Below are 24,481 nucleotides of genomic sequence, written 5' to 3'. Positions count from 1 at the left end.
ATTTTTCCAATCGCTTCTTATGAGAAACCAATTGCCTCGATGGATATATTATCGCAAATATATGTTAAAAACACCTTGAGGATGGATCCTAAACAACGTTTGCCGTGTTTCTGTCGATATTATGGAGCAAATTTTGAAAAAAGTTTGGCGTTATAGTTGTAGCATTTTCCGGTCGATTTCTCAGCCATGCATGATGAAGAAACAGGAGCTATTTTGCCTACAAAAATAATATTTTTGGAAAAAAGGAACATTTGCTATCTAACTGGGAGTCTCCTGAGTGAAAGCATCTGAAGTTCTTCAAAGGTAAATTATTTAATTTGGTTGCTTTTCTTATTTTCGTGAAAATGTTGCTTGCTGCCAGCAGAGCCTAGCATAGCATTATGCCATGATAAACTTACACAAATGCTTGTCTAGCGTTGGCTGTAACGCATATTTTGAAAATCTGAGATGACAGTGTTGTTAACAAAAGGCTAAGCTTGTGTTTGAATATATTTATTTAATTTCATTTGCGATTTGCATGAATAGGAAAAGTTTCTAGGGGTATTTATGTCCGTTGCATTATGCTAATGCATTTGAGGCTATGATTACGCTCCCGGATACGGGTTTGCTCGTCGCAAGAGGTTTTAAGGGCTGACTGGCAAAGCAAACTGGCACGGTCTCTGCTTTCTGAAAGTGATACAAAAGGACTGACTGGCAAAGCAAACTGGCGCGGTCTCTGCTTTCTGAAAGTGATACAAAAGGACTGACTGGCAAAGCAAACTGCCACTCTGGTCAATCCGATGTCTGCATTGGCCGTGCAGCATTTAAGGTGATATGGCCTCTGCAACAGTCAGGGCATTCATAATGCGGAGCAAATCAAATCAAACTTTGTCACATGCGCCGAATACAACAAGTGTAGACTTTGTCGTAAAATGCTTACTTACAAGCCCTTAACCAACAGTGCAGTGGTCCTAAAGCCAGCCAATCGATACTAGTGTCATGCAAAACCTGTGTGTGTGTGTTTGTGAGAGTGAGTGAGTGAGGTCAAACTAGTTGAAAGCATTTCTGCTATTTGATAACTTTGTCTAGGAAAATGTACATGTTTCACTCTGTATTTTATGTTTTCTTGGTGATAATTCTGAACTGTCAATAAACGTGGTATATTTAGCCTTGGACTGTATTGTAATTTGATACAGCAGCACTCAATGACCTCTAAAAGGAAATTAGAATGGATAGACAAGACAGAATCCTTCATTTAAATAACAAATAACCCTTTTTAACTAGCAGTTGCTGGTAAACATATTCCAAAAATCTGCTTTTGTCCAAGAGGTGTTACAATCTTATCTGTATGACATGAAAATCCAAACGAATCACAAACACATTCCATTTTCTTTTATTTAAAATGTCTATTTAAATATCCATATAAAAAGTGAGAGTCTAGCAAATGAAACAAACAGAATGACTTGTTTCCTTGTGGTTTGTTATACATTGTAACATCTCACATATGGTGCATATTGTGACAAGGAATGGAGACATTATTGGAGTCCAAATGACTTGTATTTTCAACATAATGGCAGTTTTCAGTAGCATTGTTATACCATTAAAACACCAATAGGACACAAGCCCCATGTTTTACCTTATTGAATTAGGCTCCGGTTTCCCAGACACAGATTAACCCTAGTGCTTGGATTAAACACAAATCTCAAATGAGAATCTCCATTGAAATGCTGTTTTAGTTTGGGAAACCTGCCCCATATGTATTGCAAAGAAATACATTCCATCAAACCATTTGCAAAACTTCCTACATTTAGTTCAATAAAACCACAAAGCATACAAAAATCATCAGGGGTATCGTCACCCAAGACATAACAATATGTTAATAACAGCACTCAGTACTCAGTACTCAGTACTCAAGAATAGTGCTGCCAAATTCTGTTCACTTTCAGAAAATTCCCAGGTTCCTGAATCTGACCAGTATTTCTGTGAAACCTGGGAATTTTAGTAAAGTTAGCAGAATGTTGCCACACTTATAGTTGAGCAACTCTGAAAGATATCGTACACAGATCCAAATGCAACACAATGTAAAGTGTTTAAAAGTGTTAAAATGCCAGTTAAGGTTTGCTAGTACAGTACTAGACCTATATATTGTTATTGTAGTGGGTTAAAAACATGTCTTTCTTCTGGGCATTAGAAAGTTAAAAATAGAGGTAAATATGACATTGTTTGGGAATTAAAAATCATTCCACCATTTGAAAAGGGAGAAAATGCTCCTCAAAATGAGAGAAGAACATTCATATCAGAAAACCCCAAATTAAGAAACAGATTTTTTTATTTGTTATTATTAGTGAAGCTCTGAAGTGCTGTGGTATTGTAAAGGCCTGGGGTGTATTCATTAGTGTAAAGTGTTGCGAACCGTAGCAATTTCTATTGGACAAATTCAGGTATGTCCCTCCCATTTCGTCCTGTTTGCTTCCAATTGGTTCCTATGAATACACCCCTGGAGCAATAGAGCTGTGGGAGGGTCTGAAACTCTAATAGGGTTTGTCTGCGTCCCAATTCACTTCCAGATTGGCCACCTCTCCTTGTTTCCTTTAATTTGCCAAGGAAAGAAAGCCACTTCAAGCCACTCCAGTGTCCCAACACCCTTCAATGGCATCCTTTCCTTGGCTTTTTCACCTAATGACTTTGAGTGATAGGTGAAATAGGCGTTGAATAGGATTTGAGCACAGCACACGCACAAATCAAACTCTTTATGACCAAAGGTGATAAATGAAAGGAGACAAGAAGATGATGAAAGGGAGTGGCTTCAGAGAGTTGGGACACAGCCTGAGTTGATGACAGTAGTGCTGGGCTGGGCTCTAGTAGTGGTTTGTGGTCTCTCCTGTGTCCCTCACAGTGCCTCAGTCAGTTTGATGGTCACAGCTTTCACCTCAGAGTACTCTGCCAATGCATACTCACCCCTGAGGAGTCAAAATACAAAGGTTAATAAATACTCATTAATTTGTATTGTTCTAATCATTCACATTGTGTTAAAAATGTGCAAAATGTGTGGGTAAACAAACTAGTAAACCCTTTCATCACACATAGTGTTGAAGAGAAGTGACTTACAGCTCTCGTCCATTGCCTGACATTTTGTATCCTCCGAATGGTGCCTGGGCATGGAGGGCGTTATAGCAGTTTACCCTGAGAGAGAGAGAGAGAGACAGAAAGTGAGAGAGAGTGAGAGAGAGAGAGAGAGAGAGAGAGAGAGAGAGAGAGAGAGAGAGAGAGAGAGAGAGAGAGAGAGAGAGAGAGAGAGAGAGAGAGAGAGAGAGAGAGACATAACGAACCTAGATTTCTATCCCCGGATTCCTTCCGCAAACTCTGAACCTTTTCATCTGGATCTTTGCAACAAGCTAATCGCAATCACGGGTGACTACTCCTGGCTAGCGTTTCCATCCCGGAGCAAGCACAAATTAGCCTGAAGCTAGCCCGGCTAGGGCTCCTGGGCTACCACCGAAGCCCACTCCTGGGCTACAATATCCGGACCCCTTCTACTGCCGGTACGGGAGTAGAAGCCCAACCACTCAACCGCCAGCCCAACCACTCACTGGACCCATACGATCACTTGGCTACGCATGTCTCTCTCTAATATCAATATGCCTCGTCCATTACTGTCCTGGTTAGTGATTACTGTCTTATTTCAATGTAGAGCCTCTAGCCCTGCTCAATATGCCTTAACCAACCATGTTGTTCCACCTCCTACATATGCAATGACATCACCTGGTTTTTAACGTCTCTAGAGTCTGTATCTCTCTCTTCATTAGTCAATGCCTAGGTTTACCTCCAATGTACTCACATCCTACCTTACCTTTGTCTGTACACTATGCCTTGAATCTATGCTATCTTGCCCAGAAACCTGCTCCTGCCAGTTCGTATAGCCTTTAGCCGTACCCTTATCCTACTTCTCCTCTGTCCCTCTGGTGATGTAGATGTTAATCCAGGTCCTGCAGTGCCTAGCTCCACTCCCACTCCCCAGGTGCTCTCATTTCTTGACTTCTGTACCGTAAAAGCCTTGGTATCATGCATGTTACCATTAGAAGCCTACTCCCTAAGTTTGTTTTACTCACTGCTTTAGCACACTCTGCCAACCCGGATGTCTTAGCCATGTTTGAATCCTGGCTTAGGAAAACTACCAAAAACCCTGAAATCTCCATTCCTAACTATAACATTTTCCGCCAAGATAGAACTGCCAAAGGGGGCGGTGTTGCAATCTACTGCAAAGATGGCCTGCAGAGTTCTGTCCTACTATCCAGGTCTGTACACAAACAAGTTGAGCTTCTACTTCTAAAAACTCACCTTTCCAGAAACAAGTCTCTCACCGTTGTCGCTTGCTATAGACCACCCACTGCCTCCAGCTGTGCCCTTGACACCATATGTGAATTGATTGCCCCCGCCCATCTATCTTCTGAACTCGTGCTACTAGGTGACCTAAACTGGGACATGCTTAACACTCCGGCCATCCTACAATCTAAGCTTGTTGCCCTCAATCTTACACAAATTATCAATGAACCTACCAGGTACAACCCCAAATGCGTAAACATCGGCACCCTAATAGATATCATCCTAACTAACTCGCCCTCCAAATACACCTCTGCTGTTTTCTATCAAGATCTCAGCGATCACTGCCTCATTGCCTGCATCCGTAATGGGTCTGCGATCAAACGACCACCCCTCATCACTGTCAAATGGTCCCTAAAACACTTCTACGAGCAGGCCTTGCTAATCGACCTGGCCGGGGTATCCTGGAATGACATTGAACTCATCCCATCAGTAGAGGATGTCTGGCTATTCTTTAAAAAGTGCCTTCCTCACCATCTTAAATAAGCATGCTCCATTCAAAATATTTAGAACCAGAAATAGATAATAGTCATTGGTTCACTCCAGACCTGTCTGCCCTTGATCAGCACAAAAACATCCTGTGGCATTCTGCATTAGCATCGAATAGCCCCCGTGATATGCAACTTTTCACGGAAGTTAGGAACAAATATACACAGGCAGTTAGGAAAGCTAAGGCTAGCTTTTTCAAACAGAAATTTGCATCCTGTATTACAAACTCAAAAAAGTTCTGGGACACTGTAAAGTCCATGGAGAATAAGAGCACCTCCTCCCAGCTGCCCACTGCTCTGAGGTTAGGAAACACGCTTACCACCGATAAATCCACTATAATTGAGAATTTCCATGCTTTCCACCTGGCTACACCTACCCCGGCCAACTGCCCGGCACCCTCCACAGCAACCCGCCCAAGCCCCCACCATTTCTCCTTCACCCAAATCCATAGCTGATATTCTGAAAGAGCTGTAAAATCTGGACCCCTACAAATCAGCCGGGCTAGACAATCTGGACCCTCTCTTTCTAAAATTATCTGCCGAAATTGTTGCAACCCCTATTACTAGCCTGTTCAAACTCTTTCGTATCATCTGAGATTCCCAAAGACTGGAAAGCTGCTGCGGCCATCCCCCTCTTCAAAGGGGGTGACAATCTAGACCCAAACTGCTACAGACCTATATCTATCCTACTCTGTCTTTCTAAGGTCTTCGAAAGCCAAGTTAACAAACAGATTACCGACCATTTCGAATCCCACCGTACCTTCTTCGCTACGCTGGTCATGGTTGCACCTCAGCCACACTCAAGGTCCTAAACGATATCATAACCGCCATCGATAAGAGACATTACTGTGCAGCCGTATTCATCGATCTGGCCAAGGCTTTCGACTCTGTCAATCACCACATTGGCATGGCAGACTCGACAGCCTTGTTTTCTCAAATTATTGCCTCGCCTGGTTCACCAACTACTTCACTGATAGAGTTCAATGTGTCAAATCACAAGGGCTGTTGTCCGGACCTCTGGCAGTCTCTATGGGGGAGACACAGGGTTCAATTCTCGGGCCGACTCTTCTCAGTGTACATCAATGATGTCACTCTTGCTGCTGGTGATTCTCTGATCCACCTCTACGCAGACGACACCATTCTGTATACTTCTGGCCCCTCTTTGGGTACTGTGTTAACGAACCTCCAGACGAGCTTCAATGCCATACAACTCTCCTTCCATGGCCCCCAACTGCTTTTATATGCAAGTAAAACTAAATGCATGCTATTCAATCAATCACTGCCCTTCCAGACTCACATTAAGTATCTCCAATCCAAAATTAAATCTAGAATTGGCTTCCTATATCGCAACAAAGCATCCTTCACTCATGCTGCCAAACATACCCTCGTAAAACTGACCATCCTACCGATCCTCGACTTCGGCGATGTCATCTATAAAATAGCCTCCAACACTCTACTCAACAAATTGGATGCAGTCTATCACAGTGCCATCCGTTTTGTCACCAAAGCCCCATATACTACCCACCACTGCGACCTGTACGCTCTCGTTGGTTGGCCCTCGCTTCATACTCGTCGCCAAACCCACTGGCTACAGGTTATCTACAAGTCTCTGCTAGGTAAAGCCCCGCCTTATCTCAGCTCACTGGTCACCAAAGCAGCACCTACTCGTAGCACGCGCTCCAGCAGGTATATCTCACTGGTCACCCCCATAGTCAATTCCTCCTGTGGTCACCTTTCCTTCCAGTTCTCTGCTGCCAATGACTGGAACAAACTGCAAAAATCACTGAAGCTGGAGACTCATATCTCCCTCACTAGCTTTAAGCACCAGCTGTCAGAGCAGCTTACAGATCACTGCACCTGTACATAGCCCACCTGTAACCAGCCCATCTATCTACCTCATCCCCATACTGTATTTATTTATTTATTTATTTATCTTGCTCCTTTGCACCCCAGTATCTCTCCTTGCACATTAATCTTCCGCACATCTACCATTCCAGTGTTTAATTGCCATATTGTAATTACTTTGCCACCATGGCCTATGTATTGCCTTAACTCCCTTATTTGACCTAATTTGCACTCATTGTATATAGACTTTGTTCTTTTTTTCTACTGTATTATTGACTGTATGTTTTGTTTATTCCATGTGTAACTCTGTGTTGTTGTATGTGTCGAATTGCTATGCTTTATCTTGGCCAGGTCGCAGTTGTAAATGAGAACTTGTTCTCAACTAGCCTACCTGGTTAACTAAAGGTGAAAAAAAACATTTAAAAGACAGAAAGTGAGACAGAGTGAGAGAGAGAGACAGACAGAGTGCGAGACAGTGAGAAATAGAGATAGACAGTGAGAGAGAGAGGAGAATAAGCAGAGTAATGTATTTGTTTACAGTAACTTCAGTTCCATCCCAGAATTCACCAGGGAAGCGATAGCATGTCATACCCATCCAGTGTCATAACCTTCATTTGTATGATCCGAATGAGACCCAAACCCCATGTTCTGATGGTCCTACCCTCCTGCCATGACGTAACATAAACGCTCAGACTGAGGTCTATGATCACTCAGGAAACCCTGTTGGTTTAAGGGCAGTACAGATTACAGTGCAGATCTACCATTCCAGTGTTTTACTTGCTATATTGTATTTACCTCGCCACCATGAACTTTTTTTGCCTTTACCTCCCTCATCTCACCCCATTTGCTCACATTGTATATAGACTTATTTTTCTACTGTATTATAGTTTTGTTTATTCCATGTGTAACTCTGTTGTTGTATGTGTCAAATTGCTATGCTTTATCTTGGCCAGGTTGCAGTTGCAAATGAGAACTTGTTCTCAACTAGCCTACCTGGTTAAATAAAGGTGAAATAAAAATATCTCTTCCTTTTTCTCTCCCACTCCTTGTCCTTCTCTCACTGCCACACAGAGGAGCTTCATCCGGGATACCTACCTATCTACCCGGCTCTATCTTGTGGCCACAAGGTGCAGCTAGAGCTGTGTTCTCACATGAAGAGGTATAAGTAGGGGATACGGAGTGAATAGTCAGAGTGAATAGGGAGTACATTGGTAAAATGCTAGTAGAAGTTGTACTGTAGAAAGTAGTAGTTAGCAGCACATGGAGTAAATGAATAATAAAGTAGTAATGGTAAGGAGTAGTGGTTGGCTTTGGGCCAATGGTAACAGTAGTAATAGTAGTAGAAGTGGTAGCAGTAATATTATTATTATTAGTAGTAGTAGTGGTAAGGAGTAGTGGTTGGCTTTGGGCCAATGGTAACAGTAGTAATAGTAGTAGAAGTGGTAGCAGTAATATTATTATTATTATTAGTAGTAGTGGTAGTGGTAGTAGTAGTGGTAGTAACAAGCCTTATGTCAACTAGTCTGTCTGCAGGAGAGAGGACTAACCATAGAGAATTATAGAGGCCTCTAGTGGCCTAGAGGTCACATTAGCATGGGAAGCGCCATTGAGGGCTTCCACCATTTTAATGTAGTCAACTGGTTGGCACTTCCAACTTCATTCGCTGATCCCTCCTGGTGACCCTGTTGGAGTCATGTCCAACCGGGTCATCAGGAGGGTTCAGCCAATTGGAAAGAACCAAATTGACTACTTTAAAATGAAGATAGCCTCAATGGCGCTGCCCATACTGTAACAGATACAAAGATGAGTGCTCTATCTATGTCTATGGGACTAACCTACAGTATTTATAGGAACTTGTCAGACATTACTAATCAATCACTAGCATCCCGTTCTCATCCTTACACTATTTTGGATATTAGTACTAGTATTGAATTGTTAGGATGGGAATAGTAGCAGCTAATAGTTGTTGCTGTAGTCATATGTAGTGATTGTTCATTGTACCATTGTTCAGGAGTTAACAGTAACCTACCAGACAGTGCCAGTCTCCAGGGCAGCAGACACAGAGAGAGCCCGGTCCAGATTGCGTGTGAACACGGCAGAAGCCAAGCCGTACTCCGTACTGTTAGCTCTCTCTATCGCCTCCTGCTGGCTCTTGAATCGGAATATACACTGGACCGGGCCGAAGATCTGGATGGGGTCACGGAGAAGATTACATGCCCTGTTCAAATGCATCCTTCCTACTGCCCTCCTTTGAAGAAATCCCTGATGTGACATGGCTGGTAATAGGTAATTGCTTCCACCTATCAGTTTGTTGGATCAGTGATTACCTCAAGGAGGAGAGACAGGTAGGTTTGTTATGTATTCAAACAGGCCCTGGTCAGCAGGAGAAGGATAAAGCAAAGCCTCACAGGCCACAGATGGCAGTTCAACGCCCAATTTAGATTGACTTGGATTTGATGAATAATGTGAAGAAAATGTTATCTTAAAAAATGCAATGACTTCACTGCTGAACCATGTCAATGTTGTGTTGTGTCCAAATAAATGGCTGTAGGATCAATCAGCACCAATCAGAATAGCCTTGGGTCGTATTAATAATAAAAAACACAAGCGTTTGTTATTTGACAGGTTCAGCTTCCTCCCTGTGTCAGTCCATTTTCTCCTGTTTGGTGTCCAGTGAATACAACCATAGAGATATTTATAGGATGTAACAATGCATCTGCCACAATTGGTCTGTGGGGGCATGTGGGGGCATGTGGGGGCATGTGGGGGAATGGGTAGTGCCATTGAGGCCATCTCCCATTTTTAAGTATTACATTTTCTTCTTCTACTAATTTGATGAGTTGGTAAACAAACTAAAAGGCTACATACTTCAAATCAATCAAATCAAACTATATTTGTCAATAGTACAACAAGTGTAGACCTTACCGTGAAATGCTTATTACAAGCCCTTAACCAACAGTGTAGTTCAAGAATAGTTAAGACAATATTTACCAAATAGACTAAAGTAGAAAATAAGAATAAAAAGTAACACAATAAGAATAACAAGAACAAGGCTATAAATATCACAATTGGTTATTAGTAGAATATAAAAGAAGTGGTTCTTTGGGGCCATCTTTTCATGGTAACAGTAGTAATAGTTTCATTCAAGTGTGTTGTTTTATTATTATTATTCACCTGCAGTGGTAAGGTGCAGTGTGTTGTTTCTATTCACCTGCAATTCAGTAGCAGTGTGTTGTTTCTATTCACCTGCAGTAATTTTTCTATTCACCTTTTATTGTAGTAGTGGTGCAGTGTGTTGTTTCTATTCACCTGCAGTGTGTTTGTTTCTTTTCAAGTGTAACAGTGTAATAGTAGTAGAAGTGTGTTGTTTCTATTCACCTATTATTATTATTATTCAGCAGTGTGTTGTTTCTAGTCACCTGCAGTAGTAGTACCTGGTGTGTTGTTTCTATTCACCTGCAGTGTGTTGTTTCTATTCACCTGCAATTATAGAGTTTCTAGTCACCTGCAGGTTGTTTCTTTTCACATTAGCATGTGTTGTTTGAGGGCTTCCACCATTTTGTGTAGTCAACTGGTTGGCATTCACTGATCCTGCTGCAGTGTGTTGTTTCTATTCACCTGCAGTGTGTTGTTTCTATTCACCTGCAGTGTGTTGTTTCTATTCACCTGCAGTGTGTTGTTTCTATTCACCTGCAGTGTGTTGTTTCTATTCACCTGCAGTGTGTTGTTTCTTTTCAATGCAGTGTAGTTTCAATTCACGCTGACCATTCTGTTTCAGATTCACCTGCAGTGTGTTGTTTCTATTCACCTCAACCTGCAGTGTGTTGTTTCTTTCACCTGCAGTGTGTTGTTTCTATTCACCTGCAGTGTGTTGTTTCTATTCACCTGCAGTGTGTTGTTTCTATTCACCTGCAGTGTGTTGTTTCTATTCACCTGCAGTGTGTTGTTTCTATTCACCTGCAGTGTGTTGTTTCTATTCACCTGCAGTGTGTTGTTTCTATTCACCTGCAGTGTGTTGTTTCTATTCACCTGCAGTGTGTTGCCTATTCACCTGCAGTGTGTTGTTTCTATTCACCTGCAGTGTGTTGTTTCAGATTCACCTGCAGTGTGTTGTTTCTATTCACCTGCAGTGTGTTGTTTCTATTCACCTGCAGTGTGTTGTTTCTATTCACCTGCAGTGTGTTGTTTCTATTCACCTGCAGTGTGTTGTTGCTATTCACCTGCAGTGTGTTGTTTACACTGCAGTGTGTTGTTTCTATTCACCTCACCTGCAGTGTGTTGTTTCTATTCACCTGCAGTGTGTTGTTTCTATTCACCTGCAGTGTGTTGTTTCCACCTGCAGTGTGTTGTTTCTATTCACCTGCAGTGTGTTGTTTCTATTCACCTGCAGTGTGTTGTTTCTATTCACCTGCAGTGTGTTGTTTCTATTCACCTGCAGTGTGTTGTTTCTATTCACCTGCAGTGTGTTGTTTCTATTCACCTGCAGTGTGTTGTTATGTATTCAAACAGGCCCTGGTTCACCTGCAGTGTGTTGTTTCTATTCACCTGCAGTGTGCAGTTCAACGCCCAATTTAGATTGACTCTATTCACCTGCAGTGTGTTGTTTCTATTCACCTGCAGTGTGTTGTTTCTATTCACCTGCAGTGTGTTGTTTCTATTCACCTGCAGTGTGTTGTTTCTATTCACCTGCAGTGTGTTGTTTCTATTCACCTCAGCAGTTTCAGAATAGCCTGCAGTGTGTTGTTTCTATTCACCTGCAGTGTTTGTTTCTATTCACCTGCAGTGTGTTGTTTCTATTCACCTGTGTCAGTTGTTTCCATTCACCTGTGTTGTTTCTATTCACCTGCAGTGTAGTTGTTTCTATAGCAGTGTGTTGTTTCTAACCTGCAGTGTGTTGTTTCTATTCACCTGCCAGTGTGTTGTTTCTGGCATGTGGGGGCATGCAGTGGCATTGTTTCTATTCATTGCAGTGTGTTGTTTCTATTCACCTGCAGTGTGTTGTTTCTATTCACCTGCAGTGTAAACAAACTAAAAGGTTTCTTTTCACCTAGTTCAAATCCTGCAGTGTGTTGTTTCTTTTCACCTGCAGTGTGTTGTTTCAAACCTGCAGTGTGTTGTTTCTTTTCACCTGCAGTGTGTTGTTTCTATTCACCTGCAGTGTGTTGTTTCTGCAGTGTGTTGTTTCTATTCACCTTAAAGCCCTGCAGTTCAAGTTTAGTTAAGACAGTGTTTACCTAATCACCTGCAGTGTGTTGTTTCTATTCACCTGCAGTGTGTTGTTTCTATTCACCTGAACAGTGGTTGTTTCTATTCACCTGCATTGTGTTGTTTGTTCTATTCACCTGCAGTGTGTTCTTTTCACCTGCAGTGTGTTGTTTCTATTCACCTGCAGTGTGTTGTTTTCTTTTCACCTGCAGTGTGTTGTTTCTATTCACCTGCAGTGTGTTGTTTCTATTCACCTGCAGTGTGTTGTTTCTATTCACCTGCAGTGTGTTGTTTTTTCACCTGCAGTGTCTATTCACCTGCAGTGTGTTGTTTTCACCTGCAGTGTGTTGTTTCTATTCACCTGCAGTGTGTTGTTTCTATTCACCTGCAGTGTGTTGTTTCTATTCACCTGCAGTGTGTTGTTTCTATTCACCTGCAGTGTGTTGTTTCTATTCACCTGCAGTGTGTTGTTTCTTTTCACCTGCAGTGTGTTGTTTCTTTTCACCTGCAGTGTGTTGTTTCTATTCACCTGCAGTGTGTTGTTTCTATTCACCTGCAGTCACCTGCAGTGTGTTGTTTCTATTCACCTGCAGTGTGTTGTTTCTATTCACCTGCAGTGTGTTGTTTCTTTTCACCTGCAGTGTGTTGTTTCTATTCACCTGCAGTGTGTTGTTTCTATTCACCTGCAGTGTGTTGTTTCTATTCACCTGCAGTGTGTTGTTTCTATTCACCTGCAGTGTGTTGTTTCACCTATTCACACTGCAGTGTGTTGTTTCTTTCACCTGCAGTGTGTTGTTTCTATTCACCTGCAGTGTGTTGTTTCTATTCACCTGCAGTGTGTTGTTTCTATTCACCTGCAGTGTGTTGTTTCTATTCACCTGCAGTGTGTTGTTTCTTTTCACCTGCAGTGTGTTGTTTCTATTCACCTGCAGTGTGTTGTTTCTTTCACCTGCAGTGTGTTGTTTCTATTCACCTGCAGTGTGTTGTTTCTACCTGCAGTGTGTTGTTTCTTTTCACCTGCAGTGTGTTGTTTCTTTTCACCTGCAGTGTGTTGTTTGAACAGATATAAAGCCAAGGTTGGCACCTGCAGTGGAATGTTTGTTCCCAATTATAATAATTTACATCCTCCAGACCTGGATGGAATTATGTGATCCTTCCTTAACCCATTCCCACCCAATTGACTACTTAAAAATGGTGAAAGTCCTCAATAGCGCTGCCCATGCTAAAACGGCTTTTGGCCACCTGAGTCCTCTATGTATTTCTATGATATGATCCTGCTTTACCATGACCAGTTGGATGTTGCTCTAATACCACAAAGCCAGTATTAGCATGGGCAGATCCATGAGCACTTTTACCATTTTAAAGTAGTCAATTGGGTGGGACTTTCTATGGGTTAAGGAAGGATCGCAGAATTCGATCCCCGGGACCACCCATACGTAGAATGTATGCACACATGACTGTAAGTCGCTTTGGATAAAAGCGTCTGCTAAATGGCATATATTATTATTATTATTATTATCCAGGTCAGCAGGAGGGATCAGCCAATGAATGGCAGGCAGCATTAAATCACCAACCTTGGCTTCATGCCTGTTTAGAAAACACACTCTAGGTGGCAGTATACACACTTTCAGTTTGTCTACCGACTCATAGAAGAAAAACAAGAATACATTGACTACTTTCAATTGGAGAAAGATCTACTTGGCGCTGGCCATGCTGTCACAGAAGCCATTATGCCACAGATGTCAAGAAGCGCCCTCCATCCATCTCCATGACGATGACCTTGTTTGAACCATAGATATACAGTTGTCTGAACCTGCATTTCAACCACACCATCAGAAGATGGCAGTGGTATACAACAAAACTGCCTGGACCAGTGGTGGCGTTCTCATTTTTATGAATGAAATCACTGTAAAGCCAACATCAGAAACCCATAGCTCTGGGTAGAAGTTTCCAGTAGACACAGATCACAGATCTAGGATCAGCTTTCCTTCCTCCAATCACAGAACAAAGACACAGTACGATGCAGAAAAAGTTCAGGTGACTATCTACAGGTATTATATAGAGAGAACAGAATGATCTGCCTGTGGTATATTTAAGCAATAAGGTCAGAGGGAGTGTGGTATATATACCACGGCTAAGGGCTGTTCTTACACACGAAGCAAGGCGGAGTGCCTCGATACAGCCCTTAGCCGTGGTATATTGGCCATATATAAGGCACCCGAGGTACCTTATTGCTACTATAAACTGGTTAACAATGTAATCAGAGCAGTAAAAAGAAATAGTTTGTCATACCAGTGGTATACGGTCTGATATACAGTACCATGGCTGTCAGTCAATCAACATTCAGGACTCGAACCACCCAGTTTATATTTAATATCAGGACAGGTTTCGACTGTTAGAGTCTTCTTTAGGCAGCGTTGGGTGGACGGATGCATCATCCCCCAATCCTAACCTTAACCATCTGACAAGAAAATCACAAAACTGACCATAGATCAGAATTTGGATCTCTCACCTCTTCCTTGGCGATACGCATGTGGTCCTTGACATGGGAGAATACGGTGGGCTGGATGTAGAGTCCTGTGTCCTCCATGGCCACGCCCCCACACTCCAGTTTGGCTCCCTCCTTCTTCCCGCTGTCAATCAACTCCAGTATCTTATCAAACTGCTTCTGGTCAATCTGGAGAAACAGGGGAAGATAGGAGATGAGAGGAGAAGGGGGAGGGAGGGAGGGAGGTGGGGAGGGAGGGAGGGAGGGAGCGAGGTGGGGACGGAGGGAGGTGGGGAGGGAGGGAGGTGGGGAGGGAGGGAGGGAGGGTTGGAGGCAGGCAGGGTGATGTCATTACACAAAAGGTAAAGTAATGGCTATAAAGGGAGTATTCATTTACACACATCCAAAGTTGGCACAGGAGCAAAAGAAAGAACAGCTAGAAAAAGAATGGGATATTTTCTGCTCCCACCACAAGTGATCTTTAGTGAACCCATACTGATAGCCTACGTTGATAACCACCGTGGTAAATGGAAACTATGTTTCTGTCAGACAAGACCTGAAGGATACGTTCTGTAACTGTCCCACATCTTCTTTAAAAGTAAAGGACTGAATCCTAAATTGTGGCCTGCAAGGTTAACTTAAGATAATATTTGATTGACTTCACTGCATGACTTACATGAATATCTGAGCTGAGCACACAGCTCTCAAGTTACAGATACAGGATCTTCATTTGATCACTTTTTTGTTACTGAGAATTTTCCTGCACCACAGGAAATGCAAACTTTTGGAGTTTTAAAAGGGCTTCTAAAGTTTGTCATTTCCACTTAAAAATGTCAGACTTGATTTGCCCTTATGAAAAATGTATCAACCCCCTACAAGAATGTCCATTAACCAAATCCACATAATAATTCACATTTCCTGTTGCTGCAGGATTATTTTCCTGCCGTAGCAAACTGGCTCAAATGAAGCTCCTACATCTGTAGGATTTTGTCCAAAGTTTGGAACTGATCTCATCGTGAATAATTACCAAAGACTCCAACCACCTAAGCCATAGACTGTTCACTCTGCTACCATCCGGCAAACGGTACCTGAGCATCGGCTCTCGGACCAATCGGCTCCAAGGCAGCTTCTACCCCAAAACCATAACATTGCTGAATAGCCAGACTGCTAAATAGTCAACTAATGGTTCCCAAACTATCTGCACTGACTCTGTCTTGCACTGACCCTATGCACACTCAGTAGACTTTATATACATATGTATACACACTCAGTAGACTTTATATACACACTCAGTAGACTTTATATACCGATACAAACACACACACACACACACACACACACACACACACACACACACACACACACACACACACACACACACACACACACACACACACACACACACACACACACACACACACACACACACACACACACACACACACACACACACACACACACACACACACACACACACACACACACACACACACACACACACACACGTGTACACACACACACTTTTACACTCATCATTTGCTGCAGTTACTCTGTTCTTAATTTTACTCTTATTATCTATCCTGATGCCGAGTCACTTTACCCTGCCTTCATGTACATATCTACCTCAAATACCTCATACCTCTGCACACTGATCTGGTACTGGTACTCCTTGTATATACCGTAGCCTCACATTGATCTGCTACTCCCTGTATATAGTAGCACATTGATCTGGTACTGGTACTTCCTGTATATAGCTCCACATTGATCTGGTACTGGTACTTCCTGTATATAGCCTCACATTGATCTGGTACTGGTACTCCTGTATATAGCTCCACATTGATCTGGTACTGGTACTTCCTGTATATAGTAGCACATTGATCTGGTACTGGTACTTCCTGTATATAGCTCCACATTGATCTGGTACTGGTACTTCCTGTATATAGTAGCAAATTGATCTGGTACTGGTACTTCGTGTATATAGCTCCACATTGATCTGGTACTGGTACTTCCTGTATATAGCTCCACATTGATCTGGTACTGGTACTTCCTGTATATAGTAGCACATTGATCTGGTACTGGTACTTCCTGTATATAGTAGCACATTGATCTGGTACTGGTACTTCCTGTATATAGTAGCACATTGATCTGGTACTGGTACTTCCTGTATATAGTAGCACATTGATCTGGTACTGGTACTTCCTGTATATAGCTCCACATTGATCTGGTACTGGTACTTCCTGTATATAGTAGCACATTGATCTGGTACTGGTACTTCCTGTATATGTTCCACATTGATCTGGTACTATACTTCCTTAAGCACATTGATCTGGTACTGGTACTTTCCTGTATATAGTCCACATTGATCTGTACTGGTACTTCCTGTATATAGTACAACATTGATCTGGTACTGGTACTTCTGTATATAGCCCCAGAGCATTTTGCTTGATCTGGTACTTTTCCTGTATATAGTCCACATTGATCTGGTACTGGTACTTCCTGTATATAGTAGCACATTGATCTGGTACTGGTACTTCCTGTATATAGCTCCATTCTTGTGTATTTTATTGTATACCTCTTGTGTTTCTATTTTATTTTGTATTATTATTTTTAAGCTCTGCATCATTGAGAAAGGTTCAGAAGCAAGCATTTCACTGTAAAGTCCACTCCAATTGTATTCAGCACGTGTGATAAATACAATTGAATACTGTATACTGTCTGTTGCCCCATATTTGAGCATTTTGCTGTAAGTTGACATATTTGAGATGCTTTTCTACTGGCGGTATCACAGGCACAATGACTAAGGGTTGTGGAGTTTGGACGGCTTGCTCTGTGTCAGTGGAGATTTTCTGACAAACTGTGTCTGTTCTGCTATCCAAAAACCTGAGGCGCCAGAAGAAAATAAAGAGAAGAGAAGAGAGAGGGGAGAGAGAGGAGAGAGAAAGAGACAAGAGACAAGAGGGGAGAGGAGGAGAGAAAAGAGACAAGAGGGGAGAGGAGGAGAGAAAAGAGACGAGGGGGAGAGGAGGAGAGAAAAGAGACAAGAGGGGGAGAGGAGGAGAGAAAAGAGAAGAGATGGGGAGAGGAGGAGAGAAAAGAGACGAGGGGGAGAGGAGGAGAGAAAAGAGACAAGATGGGGAGAGGAGGAGAGAAAAGAGACGAGGGGGAGAGGAGGAGAGAAAAGAGACAAGAGACAAGGGGGAGAGGAGGAGAGAAAAGAGACAAGAGGGGGAGAGGAGGAGAGAAAAGAGACAAGAGGGAGAGGAGGAGAGAAAAAGAGACGAGGGGGAGAGGAGGAGAGAAAAGAGACAAGAGGGGGAAGGAGGAGAGAAAAGAGAGAGATGGGGAGAGGAGGAGAGAAAAGAGACGAGGGGGAGAGGAGGAGAGAAAAGAGACGAGGGGGAGAGGAGGAGAGAAAAGAGACAAGAGGGGGAGAGGAGGAGAGAAAAGAGACAAGAGACAAGGGGAGAGGAGGAGAGAAAAGAGACAAGAGGGGAGAGGAGGAGAGAAAAGAGACGAGGGGGAGAGGAGGAGAGAAAAGAGACGAGGGGGAGAGGAGGAGAGAAAAGAGACGAGGGGGAGAGGAGGAGAGAAAAGAGACAAGAGGGGGGAGAGGAGGAGAGAAAAGAGACAAGAGACAAGAGGGGAGAGGAGGAGAGAAAAGAGACAAGAGGGAGGAGAGAGGAGGAGAGAAAAGAGACGAGGGGGAGAGGAGGAGAGAAAAGAGACGAGGGGGAGAGGAGGAGAGAAAAGAGACAAGAGAGGGGGAGAGGAGGAGAGAAAAAGAGAGAGAGATGGGGAGAGGAGGAGAGAAAAGAGACGAGGGGGAGAGGAGGAGAGAAAAGAGAAGAGGGGGAGAGGAGGAGAGAAAAAAGAGACAAGAGGGGGAGGAGGAGGAGAAAAAGAGACAAGAGGGGGAGAGGAGGAGAAAAGAGACAAGAGGGGGAGAGGAGGAGAGAAAAGAGATGAGGGGGAGAGGAGGAGAGAAAAGAGACAAGAGGGGGAGAGGAGGAGAGAAAAGAGAAGAGGGGGAGAGGAGGAGAGAAAAAGAGATGAGGGGAGAGGAGGAGAGAGGAAGAAAAGAGGGGGAGAGGAGGAGAGAAAAAAGAGACGAGGGGGAGAGGAGGAGAGAAAAGAGACAAGAGGGGGAGAGGAGGAGAGAAAAGAGAAGAGGGGGAGAGGAGGAGAGAAAAGAGACAAGAGGGGGAGAGGAGGAGAGAAAAGAGACAAGAGGGGGAGAGGAGGAGAAAAAGAGACAGAGGGGGAGAGGAGGAGAGAAGAGACAAGAGGGGGAGAGGAGGAGAGAAAAGAGACGAGGGGGAGAGGAGGAGAGAAAAGAGAAGAGAGAGGGGGAGAGGAGGAGAGAAAAGAGAAGAGGGGGAGGGAGGAGAGAAAAGAGACAGAGGGGAGAGGAGGAGAGAAAAGAGACAAGAGGGGGAGAGGAGGAGAGAAAAGAGACGAGGGGAGAGGAGGAGAGAAAAGAGACAAGAGGGGGAGAGGGAGGAGAGAAAAAGAGACAAGAGGGGGGAGAGGAGGAGGAGAAAAAGAGATGAGGGGGAGAGGAGGAAGAAAAGAGACAAGAGGGGGAGAGGAGGAGAGAAAAGAGAAGAGGGGGAGAGGAGGAGAAAAGAGAAGAAGAGGGGGAGAGAGGAGGAGAGAAAAGAGACAAGAGGGGGAGAGGGGGAGAGAGAAAGAGACGAGAAAAGGGAGAGGAGGAGAGAAAAGAGAAGAGGGGAGAGGAGGAGAGAAAAGAGACAAGAGGGGGAGAGGAGGAGAGAAAAGAGAAGAGGGGGAGAGGAGGAGAGAAAAGAGAAGAGGGGGGGGAGGAGAAAAGAGACAAAGAGGGGGGAGAGGGAGAAAGAGAGGGGGAGAGAGGAGAAAAAGAGATCAGGGGAGAGGAGGAGAAAAGAGAAGAGAGGGGGAGAGGAGGAGAGAAAGAGAAGAGGGGGGAGAGGAGGAGAGAAAAGAGAAGAGGGGGAGAGGAGGAGAGAAAAGAGACAAGAGGGGGAGAGGAGGAGAGAAAAGAGAAGAGGGGGAGAGGAGGAGAGAAAGAGAAGAGAGGGGAGAGGAGGAGAGAAAAGAGAAGAGGGGGAGAGGAGGAGAGAAAAGAAGAGAGGGGGAGAGGAGGAGAGAAGAGAGAAGAGAGGGGGAGAGGAGGAGAGAAAAGAGAAGAGGGGGAGAGGAGGAGAGAAAAAGAGAAGAGAGGGGAGAGGAGGAGAGAAAAAGAAAGAGGGGGAGAGGAGGAGAGAAAAGAGAAGAGGGGGAGAGGAGGAGAGAAAAGAGAAGAGGGGGGAGAGGAGGAGAGAAAGAGAAGAGAGGGGGAGAGGAGGAGAGAAAAGAGAAGAGGGGGAGAGGAGGAGAGAAAAGAGAAGAGAGGGGGAGAGGAGGAGAGAAAAGAGAAGAGGGGGAGAGGAGGAGAGAAAGAGAAGAGAGGGGGAGAGGAGGAGAGAAAAGAGAAGAGATGGGAGAGGAGGAGAGAAAAGAGAAGAGATGGGAGAGGAGGAGAGAAAAGAGAAGAGAGGGGGAGAGGAGGAGAGAAAAGAGAAGAGAGAGGGGGAGGGAGGGAGAGAAAAGAGAAGAGAGGGGGGAGAGGAGGAGAGAAAAGAGAAGAGAGGGAGAGGAGGAGAGAAAAAGAGAAGAGAGGGGAGGGAGGAGAGAAAAGAGAAGAGAGGGGAGAGGAGGAGAGAAAAGAGAAGAGAGGGGAGAGGAGGAGAGAAAAGAGAAGAGAGGGGAGAGGAGAGGAGAGAAGAGAGAGAAGAGAGGGGGAGAGGAGGAGAGAAAAGAGAAGAGAGGGGGGAGAGGGGAGAGGAGGAGAGAAAAGAGAAGAGAGGGGAGAGGAGGAGAGAAAAGAGAAGAGAGGGGAGAGGAGGAGAGAAAAGAGAAGAGAGGGAGAGGAGGAGAGAAAAGAGAGAAGAGAGGGGGAGAGGAGGAGAGAAAAGAGAAGAGAGGGAGAGGAGGAGAGAAAAGAGAAGAGAGGGGGAGAGGAGAAGAAAAAAGAGAAGAGAGGGGGAGAGAAGAGAGAAGATAGGGGGAGAGGAGGAGAGAAGAGAGGGGGAGAGGAGGAGAGAAAAGAGAAGAGAGGGGAGAGAGGAGAGAAAAAAGAAGAGAGGGGAGAGAAGAGAGAAGAGAGAAGATAGGGGGAGAGGAGGAGAGAATAGAGAAGAGAGGGGAGGAGGAGAGAAAAGAGAAGAGAGGGGGAGAGGAGGAGAGAAAAGAGAAGAGAGGGGGAGAGGAGGAGAGAAAAGAGAAGAGGGGGAGAGGAGAAGAAAAGAGAAGAGAGGGGAGAGAAGAGAGAAGAGAGAAGATAGGGGGAGAGGAGGAGAGAAGAGAGGGGGAGAGGAGGAGAGAAAAGAGAAGAGAGGGGAGAGGAGGAGAGAAAAAGGAAGAGAGGGGGAGAGAAGAGAGAAGAGAGAAGATAGGGGGAGAGGAGAGAGAAGAGAGGGGAGAGGAGGAGAGAAAAGAGAAGAGAGGGGGGGAGAGGAGGAGAGAAAAAGAGAAGAGAGGGGAGAGGAGGAGAGAAAAGAGAAGAGAGGGGAGAGAAGAGAGAGAAGAGAGAAGAGAGGGGAGAGAGGAGGAGAGAAAAGAGAAGAGAGGGGGAGAGGAGGAGAAAAGAGAGGGGGGAGAGGAGAGAGAAAGAGAAGAGAGGGGGAGAAGAGAGAAGATAGGGGGAGAGGAGGAGAGAAGAGAGGGGGAGAGGAGGAGAAAAGAGAAGAGAGGGAGAGAGAGGAGAGAAAAGAGAAGAGAGAGAAGATAGGGGAGAGGAGGAGAGAAAGAGAGAGAGAGAGGGGAGAGGAGAGAGAAAGAGAAGAGAGGGGGAGAGGAGGAGAGAAGTGAGAAGATAGGGAGAGGAGGAGGAGAAAAGAGAAGAGAGGGAGAGGGAGGAGAGAAAAGAGAAGAGAGGGGGAGAGAAGATAGGGGAGAAGGAGAGAGAGAGGGGGAGAGGAGGAGAGAAAAGAGAAGAGAGGGGAGAGGAGGAGGAGAGAAAGAGAAGAGAGGGGAGAGGAGGAGAGAAGTGAGAAGAGAGGGGGAGAGGAGGAGAGAAAAGAGAAGAGATGGGAGAGGAGGAGAGAAGAGAGAAGAGATGGGAGAGGAGGAGAGAAAAGAGAAGAGAGGGGGGAGAGGAGGAGAGAAGAGAGAAGAGATGGGGAGAGGAGGAGAGAAAAGAGAAGAGATGGGAGAGGAGGAGAGAAGAGAGAAGAGAGGGGAGAGGAGGAGAGAAGAGAGAAGAGATGGGAGAGGAGGAGAGAAAAGAGAAGAGATGGGAGAGGAGGAGAGAAAAGAGAAGAGATGGGAGAGGAGGAGAGAAAAAGAGAAGAGAGGGGGAGAGGAGGAGAGAAGTGAGAAGAGAGGGGGGAGAGGAGGAGAGAAGAAAAAGAGAAGGGGGAGAGGAGGAGAGAAAAGAGAAGAGATGGGAGAGGAGGAGAGAAGAGAGAAGAGATGGGAGAGGAGGAGAGAAGAGACACCTGTGGTCCGTGTGATGTACGTGGGTCCAGGGGGTCTCCTATGACGATACTCTTGGCCCTCTCGACGCTGCGGCGTGCAAACTCCTCATAGACCTGTTCCTCCACGAAGACACGCGACGCGGCCGTGCAGCACTGGCCCTGGTTGAAGAAGGCTCCCTTTTGGGTCTCCTCCACTGCCAACTGCACTGTTAGTGAACATACGATAGATGTTGACGAAGGCTGTCGCCAAATGCCTAAGAGTCCCTCAGAGTAATAACATAACAACTGGCCACATCTTCCCTGAGGGCAAGATTTGGCATGATAATGACATAATTTTCTGGTTGTAAACTTGGTTTCTGGTCGTAGCGACGTCAGATAACAAGATTAGATCCAGGTAAACATGTATTTTTCTGGTCACAAACCCATTTAAAAGAAACCCTGTCCCTTTACAACCTGTATACAACCTGACCACGACGTTTTCAGAGACGTTGTAAAGACGTCATTGCAACCAGTTTTGCTCCCTGGGTTATCATATTATATTGTTGATATGTTGGATAGGCTAGGAGCCACGATGACACAATGTCCGTCATGATAACCATCACACAGTTCTCAATCAGTCTCCATCTCTATTGCTTACAAGCACACTGTTGATCACACACACTGTGTCAAAGGCCTTTCCTCTGCGCTGAGCAGAGCTGCTGTCTTTGTTCTCTCTCTCTGCCTTGTTGGTTTAATAGAGAGACAGAAACCACATCACTTACAGTCCGAGTCAGCAAAGACAATGCAGGGGTTCTTCCCACCCAGCTCCAGGGTCACTCTTTTCAGATTACTCTTTGCTGCAGCCTCTTTGATCAACTGGCCTACCTGGGGAGACAAACAGGGCGAGGACGGATCACAGGGGGAAGTCATATAACAATGTGTCATATGGCACATTCAGTTCAAACAAATACTCTTTTTAAATGTACATTGGGATTTGATAGGGCACGAGGGACTGGTATCGGTGAGACAGATTGTTAATGAATACATGTCCTGCATGCCGAAATGAGAGAGATACCAACATTTTTAAACAAGTGTCAAATAAATGTGACATTTATTATAAAACCCTCAGTATATTTCTGAATATTTTAGTGTGTTTCTTTTACAATCCTGTACCCCACTTGGCTTTGAAAAATAATGTATTTTCAGCCTTGGGTTCAAATAGTATTTGTTTCCTTTGGATAATTTAGCTGCACGTGATTGAGCTTGTCTGGCACAATGGAACACACAAACTAGTCCGAAAAGTGCAAACCCCACCCATCTGACACTCCAGGCAGACTATTTGAAAGAAAAATACTACTTGAACCCAGGTATGTTCATTTTGGAACAGTTACAAAAACAGTTACAAAAAACCCCAATCGTCCAACCAGTTGCCCCGTCACTTCCAGCATTATGCATACTTCCAAACATGCACGTACCTTTGTAGAACCCGTGAACGCCACTTTGTCTATGCCCATGTGGCTAGCAATGGCTGCACCTGCTGTGGGGCCGAACCCTGGCACGATGTTCACCACTCCGGGGGGGAAACCGGCCTATCATGGCAACCCAACGACCAATGTTAGTGATCAGAACCATGTGCAAGGAAGTAAGGTACGCTACTCGCTACTTCTTAACCCAGTCAACATGGATGAGTTAAAGATACATTACACTTTTAAATCAAAGTTATCAGGATCTACACACAAAATCCATGTTGTGGGACATGGTTTCACCTTAACATTAGACTACTCTTAAGGTCTGGAAATATAGGACAAACTTTCATTGTAGAGTGAAATGTCCCTTTAAGGAGCACAGTGTGTGAGTATGAGAGAGTTACTCTGGTGCTTTTTATTTTATATATATAAATAAATAAGTATTTTTTTCTATTCAATTTCCAGTGTCGTCTTTGATTGGCTGAACAACTCTCATATACCCAATGATTAGAAGCAGAACTCTTTCCCTTTAAAAATCATTACCGTCGACATGATAAAAGCAAACTGGTCTAATTACATAAGACCAGGGCTTTCCTCTGGGTATAAAACAGCCCGGGATCATTTGGACTAATGGCCGGTAAGAGAAGCCAAATAGGTTGAAACCAAACGTCTCATGACCTGCGAGGCACTACTACAGTCTCATTTCATACTGTACACACACACACACACACACACACACACACACACACACACACACACACACACACACACACACACACACACACACACACACACACACACACACACACACACACACACACACACACACACACACACACACACTGTATTGGTGGGGTAATCCCTGCCTTTGATGTAGGATCTACGCTGAAGACATTGATATTTGCTCTCCTGAGCCCCGACATGAGGAGCAGGGTAAAGGGAAAGATCAAGATGTTTGTAATAGAGGAGCGAAAAGGGGAGGAGAGGAGGAGAGAGGGAGAGGAGAGGAGAGGAGAGGAGGAGAGGAGAGGAGAGGAAAAGGGACAGTACAGAGCAGAACAGGAAAGGAGAGAGGTTAGGGGAGAGAAGGGAGGGAGGAGGAGGGAAAGGACAGGACAGAAGGGGAGAGGAGAGGAGAGGAAAGGAGATGAGAAGGGAGAGGATAGGAGAGATAGAAGGTAGGAAAGGAGAGGAGAGCAGAAGGGTCTATAG

General features: G+C 44.5%; 1 protein-coding gene across 1 annotated transcript; it reads right to left on the bottom strand.

The window, feature by feature from the left end:
• Positions 1 to 1,356: 1,356 nt before the first annotated feature.
• On the bottom strand, positions 1,357 to 23,421 carry LOC124023952 (aldehyde dehydrogenase family 1 member A3-like). The gene is made up of 7 exons (XM_046338117.1): positions 23,279 to 23,421; positions 22,586 to 22,688; positions 21,846 to 22,030; positions 14,410 to 14,574; positions 8,722 to 8,879; positions 3,088 to 3,162; positions 1,357 to 2,939 (listed from the first exon to the last, which is right to left on the bottom strand). The coding sequence occupies exons 1-7, from the start codon at positions 23,315 to 23,317 to the stop codon at positions 2,870 to 2,872; spliced, it is 795 nt and encodes a 264-aa protein (XP_046194073.1). The 5' UTR covers positions 23,318 to 23,421; the 3' UTR covers positions 1,357 to 2,869.
• Positions 23,422 to 24,481: the final 1,060 nt, after the last annotated feature.

This window comes from Oncorhynchus gorbuscha, unplaced genomic scaffold, assembly GCF_021184085.1.
Source record: "Oncorhynchus gorbuscha isolate QuinsamMale2020 ecotype Even-year unplaced genomic scaffold, OgorEven_v1.0 Un_scaffold_1734, whole genome shotgun sequence".
NCBI lineage: Eukaryota > Metazoa > Chordata > Actinopteri > Salmoniformes > Salmonidae > Oncorhynchus > Oncorhynchus gorbuscha.
Note: the sequence above shows the minus strand (reverse complement) of the source record. Positions and strands in the feature narration are given on the sequence as shown.